The sequence below is a fragment of the Rhinatrema bivittatum genome, chromosome 15 (genome assembly GCF_901001135.1).
Source record: "Rhinatrema bivittatum chromosome 15, aRhiBiv1.1, whole genome shotgun sequence".
NCBI classification, from domain to species: Eukaryota; Metazoa; Chordata; class Amphibia; order Gymnophiona; family Rhinatrematidae; genus Rhinatrema; species Rhinatrema bivittatum.
Window position 1 is genome coordinate 63,989,671 of NC_042629.1, and position 16,582 is coordinate 64,006,252.

The 16,582-nt window shown below is 42.4% G+C and overlaps 1 protein-coding gene and 1 long non-coding RNA gene across 5 annotated transcripts in view; one reads left to right on the plus strand and one right to left on the minus strand.

Annotated features, from left to right (window-relative positions):
• The window catches only part of LOC115076826, a 152,256-nt gene that overhangs the window by 81,984 nt on the left and 53,690 nt on the right, over positions 1-16,582 (plus strand). The gene's annotated exons all lie outside the window — the stretch shown is intronic.
• The window catches only part of FHAD1 (forkhead associated phosphopeptide binding domain 1), a 63,938-nt gene continuing 57,317 nt past the window's right edge, over positions 9,962-16,582 (minus strand). The window contains exons 29-30 of the mRNA XM_029578744.1: positions 12,922-12,993; positions 9,962-11,262 (exon numbers count right to left, since the gene is read on the minus strand). Coding sequence (XP_029434604.1) covers positions 11,164-11,262; positions 12,922-12,993 — 171 coding nt within the window. The 3' untranslated portion in view covers positions 9,962-11,163. The remainder of the gene's footprint in view (positions 11,263-12,921; positions 12,994-16,582) is intronic.

Here is a 16,582-nt window from a genome sequence, read left to right on the forward strand (position 1 = left end):
GCTGGTACGCTTGCCCCTGCTTTTTGGGCAGATACATTTTTCAAGGGAAAAAATGCACCTAGATTTGAAAATGCAATTTGCACCTATTATTTTCTTCCCACCCTCCTTCCCAGAAACATCTCTTTTTTAAGAAGGTTAAAAGTGCAGGCATTGTGTTACATCACATGTACCTTTAGCCATGTGGAGGGCAGGCAATTTTGAGACGGCCAATTTATGCAGGGAAAACACTATTCACCCCCACAAATGGGTTTGATATTTGTTCTCACAGTGAATAAACAGGAAATCTGTCTCCCTGGTACTAATTTTTAGAAATCTAGTCAACATCTGCAGAGGAGGCAGGCTTGTTGTATAATTTCACATGAAAGAAAAAGAGAAGAATTTTAGAAAAATTTAAAAAAGAAAACAGCAGATGACTTTACACCATAAAGGTGAGAAACTCCTGTCGGAGTTCCCCAAAAAACTGAGCTGGTGGTTGACAAGCATGTAGTCCCTTGCCAACAAGGGACTTTTGAATCTCCAGTGAGGCAGCAGGCTACTAGATCACTGGGATTTGTTATTAGCGAACAGAACATTGTTTGAGTTTTGTGAAATACTGCAACGCAAATACAGTGGATGTTAGCAAATAGGGACCAACTGGCCTGTCCAGTTTTCCATTCTGGGCAGATGAGGATATTGTCGCCACATAGTATTAGGGGTCCAAATGAAATGGTCAGGGCTGGCAGCAAAGAGAATTGCACAACTGTAAAAGCCAAATCAGTCAGTCATTCATTTTTGCTGTTGCTGGCAAACAGTCCTTATAAGACCACTGCATACATTTCTAATTCATGCTGACCTCCTTCCAGTCTGCTATTATGCTTGCTGAGCAAGACTATAACCGTCAATCTGACAAGCTCTCTTGAATCCAGCCTTCACCATCTCTTTGCCATACTCATTTCCCTCCTAAAAATTCCTTCACCTTTACTCTGCCTAGACAAGACAAAATTAGTCTTAATTTCTCAACCAGGTCACTTCTACCTCTGTCTCCTCCATGTATTCCTTTTGTGGTTTCTAGCTCTTATCTTTTTTTTTTTTCTCATATTTTGTTCCACTTCTCAGTCTGTCTCATTATACTTTTACTTTTCTCTCTGTTGCCGTTCTGTCTCTTCCTTCTTTCTCACACTCCTACAGCAATGTATTGTCCTTTTATGCATTCATTTTCTGTGCCCCTTCCTTCCGTCCCCCTCTAGGTCCTATTAATTTCCAGTACTTTCACACCCTGCGGTCTTCATTCTTTTGTCTCCTGACATGTTCACTGCTCAAGACTCCATTTAATCCTTAGACCTCCAGCAAACTCCTGAAAAACTCCCCTCCTCCCCCGCACAGTTCTCTTCTGGTGAATGCATTAGTATTAAATTGGCATTGCAGTCTTGCAACTAATCAAAAGCATCTTCCATGTATTTGCTAACACTACTATTAGCCTGACTGCTTTACATAGTACTTCTGCATTACACAGTGATGGAAACTAACTGAACGTCTTTGTTGTGGGCTGACAGTTTTCCTCCTCCCTCAGTCAGACCTGGGACCCAGCCCGATGAACCTTCACAGCTACCGGTGTATGTTTCTTCTATTTCATAGCCCCTGCCTATTCACTTACTCCACTCATTGGAGCAATGGTCCTCAGTCATTCTCGGACTTCGCCTTCTGGAACCTTGCAATTGGGGGGTGGGGGGCAGGGGCTTGTGTCCAGCCATTCGGCATTGCTGTTATGCAACGACTGGGATGCTCTCTGCCCACGGGCTGGGAATGCTGTCTCTACAGCAGTGGTCCTCAATCTACTTCTCAAGGACCCTCCAGTCACCTTCATCAGGATATCCACACTGAAGGCGGCATATGCATATTCAGTGCAGATATCTTGAAAACCAGACTGGCTAGGGAGTAGTTGAGGACCAGCTGGAGAGCCGTCCCCAGCCCCAGTGAATGGGAAAACCTGAGTCCTGAGCTGTGCATTGCCGCTGAGGCACCAGGCCAGCCCTGCTGAAGTTATAGCTTAATGTAAATGCTAAAGCAAGAAATAAACTTAACAGCTCACCGATTAGCTTGAGGGATGGAGAAGCGTGTTTCATTAACCAGACAAGTGCATACAACACTTGTGCAGATAAATATATGAGGCATAGTAAGCAGAAAGGTCATCGACCAATGACGAGGGCTCCCATTGATGACGGCAGATGAGCTTTCATCAGATCTCTTTAAATGTATGTGTCCGCTGCTGTGATGAGACTGATCCTTGACACGCAGATGAAACCTGCGGTTAATGAAGTTGCACGACTGGGCCTTTTTTCTCTCTTTCTTGCTTAGTCCCTTGGAGTTACTGAATAGCTTGCACCTGAGCAGCTGATAGAGAAAGGGGTTTTGTGCTATTTTATCCACAGCTTTTTTGTTTGAAATCAATTTTCCCATAGATGTAAAATGGGAAACCCCCTTTAGTACGCTTGGCCCTGTCCGAAGTACATGATGGATGCCATTTTCTGACACTGAAAGGCCATGGCTGACATGAGACAAACGTCATTTAATAAAAAAAAAAAAAAGTGACCACTCCTACCCCTCTCCATCCCCTCCCTTCCACAAATTACAATCAAAGCAAACATAAATCAAATTAGCACAAAGGGAAAGGACTGGGCTTTCATCCTACAAGGTTTGATGTAGGAAGGAGCAGCTTCCTCCATTCTCCACAAAGGTGTGTTTGTTTTGTCTTGCGGAGGAGTTACTGCAGCGGTCCTTCGACCTTTGGCTCCTCGTGAGCCATGCTGACAGAAAGCAAAGGATCAGAGTACATATGCTACCAAAAGATCATACAACAGTGGAGCCGAGGAGACATGGCTCACGTTCCCACATTTAATTGGTTCTTCTCTCTTTTTCTTAGGAAAAGATTTTATTGACATAAGAAATACACAAAAAACCCCGAAGAGGTCGCTTCAAAAACCCACTGCACAGGTGCGAGAACTAGCTAATTTTAGCCAATTATCTTTAGCTAAATTTTTAGCTGATCCTTAGCAGCTAGGAGCGTGGTTTACAAATCTCTTAAATCTCTTCAGACAAAATTTGGACAGCCATTTGCCTGACTGGAGTGAGCCAGCTAAATTTAGGTGGTTACCATTGAAAAACCGCTTTGCCTGTTAAATCAGAAACCCACTCCAAGAACGCCTCCAGAAGTGCCCCTTTCTGACCAGCTAAAAATTGGGCATCCTGTGAATTTGGCCAGATAAATCGAGCCAGTCAGCGGGAGAGGGATTTTGGAAATTTTGCGGCTGAGCTAGCTAACTTCTAAAGCTAGCCAGGTAAACCTTTTGAAAATGGATTCAACATTGAAAGTGGATTCTCCATGGATAGCAAAACAAAGAGCCACACAAGATAGGTGACATCATCCGACAGGGTCTTTTTTCTCTCACAGTTCAGAAAGTTTAACTCTGCCTTCTGAGCATGTGCAGGTCTTCCCTCACAGGATCCTTCCTCAGTCTTTTTCCATGCTAGTCCAAACTCCTGGGGAGAAGGGACGAATTATGGGGCTGTTTGTTTTGCTGTCCACAGCGAAAACCTGTTACAAGTAAGTCATTTTGCTTTCTTCGTAGACAAGCACAACAAATAGCCATACAAGATGGGACTCTCCAGCTGAGGGTTGCTTTGAAATAGTTCCTTTCATTGATTTTTATTGTGCAACCCATATTGTATGTTGTGGGAAGTTGGTTTGATTATTTAAAAATGTTTTTCAACATTGCTTGTCCAAATATACTGTCTTTGTCTCTTTATCCTGACTAATGTATTGTTGTCCATGTGGCAACTCTACAGATATCCTGAATTGTTGCGGAGTTGATATGCACCATTGTCACAGCAATAGCACATCAAGTATGAGCTTTTATTGGCTGTGGTATGATCAAACATAGGGCTGTATATATCAATGAGGAATACTCCAATGAGCCATTTTGACATTTGCTTTTTGACAGCTACGCCTTTTTTAGCTGCAGTGTAGAATATGAACAGTTGAGTTGAAGTTCTGAGTGTTCATTTTCTATCTAAATAGAATAAGAGGGCTCTCCTGCAGGCTAGTATATATATAAAATGTCTGTTTGGCAGGTGTTGCATGTGGTTTTGGAAAGAAAATTGGAACCATTATTTCTTGCTTTAGGTGGAATTGTGATACCACTTTAGGTAGGAAGCAAGTGCGAGTTCTGAAGAGTAGTTTATTCTCAAATATCTGAGTAAGAATCATAGGTTAGTAGTTACTAATGCTTGTAGCTCACTTACTCTTCTAGTTGATGTTATTGCTATTAAAAATGTTTTTCATATCATGAATTTCATGTCAGCATTAGCCATTGGTTCCTTTGGTGGCTTTAAGAGCTGTGTCAACACAGCAGTGTAGCCCCCTGATATACTGTCTTTCCAACTAATGTCAATGAGACTTTCTCGGAGGCAAATTGGAATAGGATTTAGTTTTCTTCTTCATGGATTCCACAATAATGGCTTCATGGGGGATTTGAACTTTGCTGTTAATTGCTGTTCAGTGAATATGGTGTGTACGCCTGAACCTCATCAGATGCATCAGAAGGTCAAGAGCAAGGAGAATGCCCTGAGAAAGGCATTTTCCAGATTTTTGTTTGACCCTTCTTCAGAGCATCATATATTGGTGGGGCTTTGTACTGCTTTGGTGGCTAGCTGAACCTTAAAACTCCTTATAAGTCATTAGTTTCCTCAATTTTCCTCTAAACTGAATGGAATTGATTTGACATTTGTTTGTAGGAAAGTCATTGAATTTTGTGGTGGTGGTGAACTCTTGGGTTGTTTGGGCATCAATTCTAATGGTAGATCATATGGGGTTACATGAACGTGAATAATCAAACGTGGTCTGTACAAATTAAGTTATGTCCAAGTTTTGCTTCTTTTCTACTATTTTGTCTTTTTTCCTGAAAGAGAGAAGGTGATAGGAAAGTTAGAAGAATATCTGCAGAAAAACCTAGTACCAGTTGAGTGAAAGAAGAATCTTTTTCAGGCTTATGCTTCATGTACGTCTTTACAAAGTCTGCTCATAATTTTTGCACAAAGGCATGACATTCCTGTATTGGCTGTATTTCGGCATGTGGTATGTAGTCTTAAACTTCTTGATGCTTTTGTTTAAGGCGGGAGTATAGGAAGCAAGCATGTAGAATTTGTTGATTCTGTATGCTTCCTTTTCCCTGTACACTTATCTAGTTCAACCAGATCTGATGATGAGCTCAGCGCTGAAAAAGTATCTCGTGGCATGCTAGAATGTTGGGACCAAGGTTTCAGCGCTGAGTGATCCATGCTGTTTCCTCAAAGGCGATAGTTCTATACTGTGTGGGTTTTTTTTGGAGCGGACTCTTCTTGGCTCTGATTGATAAGCACTTTGCCGATCGTTCTTAGCTCCGACTCTTCAACATCGACAATTCAGTCTGAGCCCCTTATGAACTGATGAGTCATGGCTCCAATGTTTCAGGTACACTAACAATGTTGACTCTTGACACCTATAATCTTTCTCATAATCTGGGAGAAGCTGTTTGAAAGTGGGATTTCATTTTACTCCAAACTGATGATCTTGGCTGCTCATATTTAAGTCTGAGCTCCCTGTAAGCTAGTGCCCGTGGGCACATAACACTGCAGGGGCCACAGTTAGCCGTATCATGTTATGGCCAGGCATTTTAGGCAAGAAGAGTGTAAATCTAGTATGGACATTTTATGTCCACACTTCTTACATTTTTTTAAACAGACTTTTCCCTTTCCTCTCTGAAGTAGTTTTTCCTGATCACATTTTGGAGATACATGCAGTACTGCTGAGAGAGATTTGCTGAGTGGATGAGAATAAATAGAGGGAGGATCCCATGTGGGGATGCTAGTGTGGGAAGACCCGAGCAAACACGGAAGGTGGGGTTAAACCTTCTGAGCTGTGAGAGAAAAACAACTGACACTATGGCATAGGATGACACCCATTGGTGGGGCTGGCTGTTGTGCTTGTACACAGAGAAACAGCAAAATCCTAGAGCAATAAGAGGAAAAAATTATTTTTCAACAGCTTCCAGATGTTAGTGCCATCTCTTTTCCAGCTAATATTCATTGCGAGTAGCAAGGCTTTCAACCTCATATGAAGAGCTGAGCTAAATCCTGGTCATGGTTTACATCAGCTGATCACATACACAGTTTCCCAGGCAGGCAGCACCTTCTCATTGCTAACTTGCCTCATCTGCACTTTGTTGCTGAGAGCTTCTTCCTAGATGTCTGGTCTGCACACCTTTGGAAAGAGTAATGGGAATTTGAGGAAGGCATTTTTAAGGACAATCTGGTGGGTTGATGGACCCGAGGCAGCATGGATTCACCAGGAAAAGACTGACTTTTTTGATTGGGTGACAAAAGAAGTGGATCAAGGAAAAGCACTCAATGTGATTTACTTGGATTTCAGCAAAGCTTTTGATACGGTCCCGCACAGGAGGCTTGTGAATAAAATGAGAAGCTTGGGAGTGGGTGCCAAGGTGGTGGTGTGGATTACTAACTGATTGACTGGCAGGAAACAATGTGTAATGGTAAATGGAACCCGCTCTGAAGATAGAGCCGTGTTACGTGGAGAGCGTCATGGATATGTTTTGGGACCAGTTTTGTTCAATATTTTCATGGGCAACAATGCAGAAGGGTTAGAAGGAAAAGTTTGCCGTTTTGCAGATGATACTAAGATCTGCAATAGATTGGACACACCTGAAGGAGTAGAGAGAATGAAAAGTGATTTAAGAAAAACTAGAGTGGTCGAAGATTTGAGAGCTGCAATTCAATACCAAGAACTGCAAAGTCATGTACCTGAAGTGCGGAAATCCATAATAGCTGTATGTGATTTGGGGAGGGGGGGGGGGGGGGGTGAAAGACTTTCATGTATGGACTAGAAGGACCTTGGGGTGATTGTGTCTGGTGGTCTGAAGATGGCAAAGCAATGTGACAAGGTGATAGCTAAAGCCAGAAAGATGCTGGGCTGCATAGAAAGAGGTATAACTAGCAGGAAAAGGAAAGTGATAATGCCCTCGTACAGGCCCTTAGTGAGGTCGCACCTGGAGTACCGTGTTCAGTTCTGGAAACTGTATCTCAAAAAGGATAGAAACAGGATGGAAGCTGTGTAGAGAAAGGCGATGTAAATGGTGTGAGATCTGTTTCAGAAGACCTACAAGGAGAGGCTGAAGGATCTAAATATGTACACCCTGGAGGAGAGGGGGTGCAGGGGAGATTTGATATAGACAGGGCCGGTGCAAGGGTAATAGGTGCCCTAGGCGACTTCTGCCTTGTGCCTGCCCCTGCCAGTCTGGGGCCCGACTCCTCTTACCTCGCTTGCACCGCCCACTGTATGCGTCTCAGGGCTGCAAGCAGTAGAGGTGTGGTTCGTTTATCATGAATTAAGCAATTTCAATGAAATTGCCTAATTCGTCGTAGGTTGGGGGCCCCGAACCCCAAAACTGATTTTCCCCGAACTACAAGGAAAATTAGTTTTTCGGGTTTGTACAGGGGGAGGGGCACATTTTATTTTTTTTAAATAAAAAACCACCCCAAGCATTAAAGTTCACTGTAATACAACCCCCCCCCCCCCCCACCACCATCCCGATCCCTCCCCAAGACTTACTAACATCCCTGGTGGTCCAGCGGGGTCCCGCGAGGGATTTCTCCCTCTGTGCCATCTGACTTGCGGGCCTGCCTCGATCAAAATGGCGCTGATAGCCTTTGCCCATACTATGTCACAGGGGCTACTGGTGCCATTGGTCAGCCCCTGTCACATGGTAGGAGCACAAGATGGCGCCATCTTGATCGAGGCAGGCCCGCAAGTCAGACGGCACAGAGGGAGAATTTTAATGCTTGGGGTGGGTTTTTTGAGCTTCGTTTTCCCGCGTCGTTTTTTGGGCCGGTTTCATTTTTCCCCATTTAGTTTTTGTTCGTTTTTTCCAAAAAACTAACCGAGGAAAAACGAACTTTACCCCGAAGAGTCCAACTCAAAAAAATGACCCGGTAGAAAAAAAACCGAAGCTCATCTCTAGCAAGCAGTGCGCGTTGCTCGCGGCCCAACTGTTTATTTTTGGTAGCAGAGGATGGTTTCGATCCATCGACCTCTGGGTTATGAATCTCTACTCTTTGTCGCAAGTGGGTCCGCTAGCGGCAGCACCTGGCTGCTCTTCGCCCCCCAAGAATTGCACTATAGACGACCGCCTAAGTTTGCGTAATGGATGTGCCGACCCTGGATACAGACCTTCATATACCTGACAGATATCAACGAATTGCAAGCTTCAAAACTTTTTCACTGGAGAGGAAAGAGTAGAACTAGGGGTCATGATATGAAACTCCAGGGGGGAACACGATTAAACCAATATCAGGAAATATTTCTTCACAGAGAGGGTGGTGGATGCCTGGAATGCCTTCCCAGAAAAGATGGTGAAGACAAGAACAGTTAATGAATTAAAAGAGCATGGGACAAACACTGTGGATCCCGAAAGACAAAAAAAAAAAAAAAAAAGATGGTACATTTCTGAATGGGGTAACTTGCACAGAATGGCAGTTTCTACCCTTAACAAAATGCATGGAGGTAACCTGCACGGAGCAGCAGTTGTTATCATAATCAAATTGCTGGGCAGACTAGATGGACCATTTGGTCTTTTTCTGTTGTCATTACTATGTTACTATGTATGTTATTGCAAATCTTTCTTCAGCATCACCCAGCCTCGAGCATGACACATTCCCCCTGGATTCATCTTGGCCACGGTTGCGTCGGAGCTAAAATGTATCTGATGACCTTGCCTTCCACCTGTAAATGTGGTGCCCCTTCACGGACTACACACCATACAGTGTTAAGGAAAGCCCTATTTCCTGTTGCTTAGGCAACCTTTTTTGTTCTTGTTGGCCTGTTCCAACTTCAGCTTCATTCTGTTCTTTGTGAAACATGATGTTGATGTTTCTGTATACATTTCTCAAGCTTACACGTATCGCTAAATGAGAGTGATAGCTTGCAGGTGAACAGCCCCATCTCATTATGGTCCTTTATGCTCATGCACCAACACCTGGCAAATTCAAATAACTGCTCGCACAAAAGGTTAATTCTGGGTGTTAATTTCAAAGACCAGAAGGACACTTAAATCATGGCTTCTCTTCTCAGGCATATATAACCGCCAGCTCCTTGCTTATATGTCTGGGCTACTTACCAGTGCATCTGACTTCTGTATCAGAATCTGATCTTCCTATCTCTTATGTTTAAAATATTTCCTTTCCTCCTTTACAAGGTTAGGTAATTTATAGCCCAAGGATGAAGGGCTCACATAGTAACAATGATAATAAATAAATAAATAAATAATAAATAAATGATAATTAATACATAAAAACATAAATAAAATAAAATGATGATGGCAAAAAAAAGACCAAATGGCCCATTTAATCTGCCCAGCATTTTGCTTATGGTAGTAACTGCTGTTCCGTGCAGGATATGCCACCATACAAAATTGGATACCTAAGCCATATCAAAATATCAGCTGATCACATACAGCTGATATTTCCCAGGAGGATATGCCACCATACAAAATGGATACTTAAGCCATATTAAAATATCATGTTCTTTTTAACTTAAGTACGAGTTCTCTTTAAATTCTATGATGTTTTAGAAACAGACACCCTGAGGCCTTGAAGAGCAACACGAGTTGCTGGGTAACATTCTTATACTAGTGCAACTCGCAAAAGATTTTACAGATGTGGTCAGTGGCTCCTCTCCCGCCTGGGGGTGGGAGTGTTATAAAATGGAGAACACCCCCCCCCCCCCCCCCCCCGCGTAGCTGTGAATGAAGGCTCTTGGGATTTGTAGGCAAATACAGGCCATGTCCAAGTGAGCTGGAAGCCCAAAGGAGCAGGAGGAGTCTGCCGGTTCAAAAGAAAAATATAACCAAAAAAAAACAAACCCCAAAACAAAACAAAGAAAGAAAAACTATTTTAATACCATTGTGTTAATAAAATATAACAATGTGAAAATAAATACATTTTTTAAAGTTATTTACTTTGTACAAACTTTTCAGATTTATGTTAAAAAAAAATTCAATATCACAATTAAACTATATTCAGATAGTACAGACATACAGTAAGTGCTTCTGAGGTTTAGCATAGAGGAATCGGTTTACAAAACGCATTTTCCCCATTTTATGTTTATGGGGGGTTAATCTTTGGTAAAGTGAACCCACCTAACATCAGACTAAACATCAAATATTAACCTTTGCTTTTTTACAAACCTTTATGTACATAATAAAATAATGGGAAAAGTGCATAAGAATTATTTCTGCATTGCCATTGTCCAGGAATGTTCTTCTGAGAGACCCAACGTCGTGGGCAACACGTGTTTCAAGCTGGAGTTTTAAAAAGGCTTCATTAATTGTTACGACGTATTTGGACACCTATAGGCAGAAGGCATATTTCGATCCATCACGTACTCTTTTGTTTATTAAACAGACCTGTTGTCTCTGATACTCTGACTAGGAAATGCAGACTGAATTCAGAAGAATTAAACTAGTGATGCAATGTTTACAATTGGCTCACACTATTTGCCTAACTTTAATCCATATATTTTGTAGGATAAATCAATTTCAAATTCGGTGTTTAAAACTGACAATTGGTAAATACTTCAGATTTTAACACACTGGTTCTAGAGTGAATAATCTTAGGTTTTACTATTATATTCTATGAGGTTTTAAGCATGACACTGCACCCTTAAAGTGCCTGTACCCTAAAACCAGTTGCTTTGTAAAAATGAGATTTTGATGCTGGCATCTGCTCCATTTGCTAATTGGAAACACTTTTTTGACCCCGGTTGCTGCCGAGTGAGAAGTGTTTTTGACTCGGGCTGTGTTTTCCCTGTTCTTGACCTTCTGAGGTTCGGGAACACACAACCACATTGCCTGAGCAGTAACTGACCGCACACGGAGAAAGAGTTGAGTGCCATGCAGAAATCTGCCTGGCACCCAAACACCTCGTTTTCACCCAGTGACCTTCAGCAGTACAGCCACAGCCTACAGACTTTTGCCAGGGGCACAAAACGAGGCCCTTCCTTTGGTGAATAAGTTACTGGTACCTAGATCAGGAATGCACGGGGGACCTTGAAGCTGCATGCGTGCAGAAGTGGACGCATTAGGTCGTAGCAATGCCTTCCAGTTGTTTCTTTAACGTTTCTATTTCATATTCTCGCTTCTTTAGCTTTTCCTGTAAAACTTTTTCCTTGAATGCCACCTGCAAGCAAAGAACACACATTGATCAAAACAAATGGCACTTTTGAAAGACAAGGGATCTGTTATTTTCTGGATCGTGTGAGCTTTACTCAGACTGTACACTTCCTGAGTGTTTTAGCACTCGGAACAGACCTTGGTTTAGTGGTGTAACACTGCTTTGGTTTAGGCAGTTTAGAACATTCTGTGCAAAGGAACAAAACAGAATAAGTGTGAAGACAAGAATAGTGCCTCTGACGGAGCCCTTCTAGAATTTGATGCAATGTCACGTTGGAAACGACAACGCTATGCCTGGGTGTTCGAAAATGAAATGCTTAATTATTAGAATTTGATAGGGACGTGCAAGATGAATACTTGTTGGCAAATGGCACACTGGAAAAAGCTGCAGCTGGGCTTTAGCAGACTGGCTTCCCTGGATAAAACCTGCACAGTTAGTGCGAGGCTGGGGAAAGACAAGCACCCAAAGATGAAAATGCTAGTGGGTAGGCAGAGGTGCAAACAGCACACTAAGGGGAGTGGCTATTTAGAGCCCAGTGGAGATCGGGAAATACCTACAGTACCTGAATGTAATTTGCTTTGAAGTGCCCAAAAGCAGAATATAAATCAAATAAATAAAGAGAGGGATAAATAGAGCACAGCAGTGGATGATAAGATACTGATTTAAAAGGAGGGAAACATATTTCCTAGATGCCAATCCCTCATTGGCCGAGTTGTGATCCCCTTCGCTTTTTCTTTTGGTTGGCGATTGGGTGTTCCTATATAGTTGTACTATTGTATTTCTGTTCAGGAGCCCTTTTTCTCATTCAAGTTTATCCTGCTACAATATACTGAATATCTTGAAATAATAAAATAAGGGAATGAAACAGTATACAGGAGGTGTATTTGGAGAAGGAAGGGCAGTTTAAAATCTGCATTTGCTAACAGCACATTTACAAAAGATGGCACTGTTGCTGGCATTCATAAGTGCAAATGATATTCCAGGATTTAGGTGGTGACGTGATGTCATGGAGAACAGCTAATGGTGTTAAAAGCAAAAGAAACCACAACAAACCTGAAGTCGCCTTAACAAAGCAATCCGAATGTTCAGAGCATCCGAGGGCTTTCCCAGTGAAATAATGGGTCCTCCCCCACCCAAGCCTCCTATCATTCTCCAGTCGTAAATTGCTCCGTCCTAGACGGCACGCCCGAGCAACACACGTCCTTGCAGAGACTGAGCAGGAGGGAAGCCTCTTCCGTGCCTTACCCTCTCTGCTGTTATTTTTTTTGGCCGGCAGGGGTTGCTGCAGGAGCAGCAGCCGCCAGCATCTCTTCCTCCCTGGGATAAGAGCACTTCCCCTCTGCGGCTGGCTCCAAATGGAAGCTGAAAACCTGAGTTTCCAGCATGTGAGCCATAGGGGTCAGGCCAAAGTCATCATCATGGGTCAACAGCGAACAGTATCGATTATGCTAAACATAGCTGGAGCTTCTGTATCCAATGCGACTTCTCATTTAAATGCTCGTTAGCGCTTCTGCACTGTTTTAGAGGTCCTCCCCCTATTCTCAGTGGATTCAGGAGAGCACATGTATGTACTCGCACACCTGGCTCATCCTGTGGGGTGCAGACCACAGAGGTACATTACGCTAATTCTGCTGCACATCAGGGCTTGCTCAAGCATGTCCGTACCTTGCCAAGTCTGTCTTCTGGTTCGCTGGAAGGCGCTGTTGGCTGACACGTCTCCAGCTGATCTAAGAGGCCCTAGAGTGAAATAAAAATAACTCAGTTGCAATTAAAAAGTTTTGATTGTTCAAGCCATCAAATGGTTACACTGTATTTATTTTGAATTGCGACTGGCATTTTATAATCTAAAAAACTGGTTGATAGATTAAAACAAAACTAAGGCCCAGGTATAGTCTGGAGCAAAGTATCAGATTTAAGAATTACAAATGAAAGCTCACTAGTCCATTCTGCATTTGCTCCAAATCTGTGGCTGCTTTATTCCTGCGGCCTTTGCACCAACTCTCAAAGGGAAGGGAATGTAGCATGTACAAAGCCTCCGCTTACACCTGCTCTTGCATTTTATGCCATGCACGGATTTGAAATGCGATCCACATATGTTATTTCCTTCCTCTTGATCTAAGCATGGCCCACTGAACCTCTGAAAAGGTACACGAGGTGGGACATCCTGGATCCTTCCAGCCACCGTGGAGGGAAGCCGTTTTCAGACAGCTGAGTAAGATGGAAAAAAAATGAATTTTACCCACCTAAATGGCTTTGAAATGTGCCCTCCCCCTGCCCAAGGACAGACAGACAGCTCTGGGCTTCTGATTTCTGACTAGCAAAGAGTTTTTTAGTTTGGCACACCCAAGATACGAATTGGTTTCCCCTCACAGGTGCACGGCTCTCTGGGGAGCACAACACAAAAACAGAAAAGGTATAATTTGGGGAATTGCCATGGGTCCCTTAGCAATATTTTTCAGTAAAGGAAGAAAATAAGCCATAAGGAGAAATGGCGACAGCTGCAGAAGAGAGAAATTTAATATGCACCGGAGACCAGCCAGAAATACTGAGAAGACAATTCTATAGCAGGAGCCCGGAAGGGGAAAGGTTTTCGGATGCCAGTTAGTTGGTTCAAATGAGTCAAGAACACTTTTATTGGAAGTCTTACTCCATTATTGGAGTTTGCTGCGTTGAGTCAAACATTAGTTCCCTGAAACAGTAAGCACCACCATCATTTCCTATACTAGACTGATCCTATGAGCAGAGAGAATCTAATAGTAAGACCAGGAAGGGCAGTTATCTTGGTGCTAGACAGAGCCTTTTGCCAAGGAGACTATCATTTTAGAAACTTAAACATTTGAAACAAATTTGAAAAAGCATGTTTGATTAAATCCATCACATTATCTGCAAGTTCTAATGTCCAGTAGTGCCCATGAGTTATGGGCATTATTGTTCTGGCAGACAATAAATAGAGCTCTATACCTCCATAAGCTACCGGATTCCGGAAGTTTTATAGCATGTTAGGACTGTATCACAGAAAAATCTGTAAAGCTACACTCAGTTTTAATTATTTCTATCATGTGTCATCATACCAGTTTTTAAAGCATCATAAATAAGTCTATTATATACCTTAACATGACTCTGGAGCCTCAGTGCTACTAAACTGGTGCGATGCCAGTGTACGCAACACCACTTCTAATATCAACTGGCACATTTCAACTGGATATTAAGAGAAGCAGGGAGCTCATGGACTCGGGAAGAGTTTCACCATGCTTCCTTCTCTGGCTTTAGTCAAAATCCAGCTCCTTTCAAACCCCTTGCTCTCATCATTCTCCGGTTGGTTTTAACCATTTTCCTTAATAAATGAAACCCCTTAAGTCTCTTATTTGTTGCATTTGAATAGACTGTAAGCTCTTCTGAGACGAGGCTGTATCTTATGCATATCTGTATAGTGCTGCATATATCTAGTGGCACTATAGAAATAAATAGTAGTAGCAGAAGAGTGTTTCACCTTTAAGCCATAATTTACCATTCAGCTCAGATCCCTATTGACTGAAAACCATTTGGAGGCCTATGTGATGGTCGGTGTCCTGTTTTCAGTGGACAGGACGGGATGCTGGTACTGCAACTACCTGCGCTATCATCAGTAGAAGAATTTGGTTTCTAGTGATGTAAATCAACACCTTTCACATACACTAAAACTTGATTGACAGTCTTGAATCTTTCAGTAACAATTTGTAAATGATATAGAGGAGAGAACCTTTCACCCGGATTGGTTGGGATCATGGCCATTTTTGGATAATGGGAAATCCCAGACCTTTTCTACATGACCTCTTGATCCATTGGCTGAATAAGAGAGGCACAATTGGGTGGAAAGTAGGTGACAAAAGCATTGCATGTACCAGCAGCATGATTGTCCAGCAGCAATGCAATCTTGCAATTTTCTGGATGGCAGACTCACTCCTGAACTTGAATTTCTAACACTCTTCGTTTTCCCAACCCCTATCGCCACCCTGATGGACTGATCACTGCCATAAATGCTGGAAACAGGAGAGGAGTAATGCTGCAGGCTCAGCTCATGCCTCTTCCTTTTCACGTTGCGGTTTGTCTCTGGTTCATCGCCACACATGCATCAAATTCAGTACTTACAGCTCTTTCTCTGCCATTGGTGCCAGAATTCCTGGAAACAGGGGGAGGGGCAATGCCGCTGATCTGCCGTGGCTGTGTCTGCACATGAACAACTTGCTAACAAGCCCGAGGTGCTGGGTTATGACATCTACACAGCACACAAGTTCCAGATGACTGAAGTTTTCCCAGATCATAAGTGTGGTCCAGGAACCAGCATTTTTTTCCCCAGGTATTAGGACATTTCTGAAAATGGGTCTTTGGATAAAAGGTGCTCTATTTTGTTTTGATGTAAACTAAGTCCTTGAGGACTGATCATCAAAGTAGTGCCTGGGTTTTCCCTCTGCACTGTATTTTAAACATATAAAGGATTCATGTTTTGTACTGAAAGTGTACAGTTCTTGTGCTTTCTGTTTGCCAGGGAACACCTTTGCTTTTGCCTAAGTCAAAAAGACTCTCTTCCCATGCATTTCCTAAGAGCCTGGTTATGTTTCACTTTTAATTTTGCAGATAAACCAATCCACGATCTGAGCAGACCACCAGCCTGATTTATTTATTACTCACATGCTGCACTGAAGGTGAGGTACAAATACCAAGAGCCAATAAAACACAAGATATTATTAATTTAACCAAGTTTGCCACGGGTTGCTGCTCAGGATATAGAGGAAGGTATAGGGGAGTTAGGTGTGAGTGAGTGGCCAGCGTTTAGGTTGATGAAAGATGAGGATGTGGGGTGGATTATTAATAAACTAAAAATAATATGTTCTCCAATGGAGCCAGTGCAATTTTGGATTGTTAGTGAATTATTGACAGAAATGTATGGTATTATCTTCCAGACTGTTAACAAATCTTTAACTGAAGGTAAAGTTCCAGGGCCCTTAAAGGAAGCAGTGGTTTGTCCCATTAGGAAAGATACTTCAGTTTCGCAGCTAGAGATGTCTAACCTTCACCAAGTTTCAAATTTATCTATCAGGAAGACTGAAAAAATGGATTGCTTTGCAATTGGACAAATATTTAAATGACTACTAACTGGGGTTTCGTAAATGTGGTGGGACGGATTTGTACTTGATTTTCTATATGGAGAAACAGATAGAGGAAAATCAATATTATTATTACAGTTGGATTATATCAGCAGCGTGTGACTCAGCAAATCATGAGTTATTATTGAACAACAAGGGATTGGAATATCCGATACATGGTTTACATCCTTTTTTGTCTAACA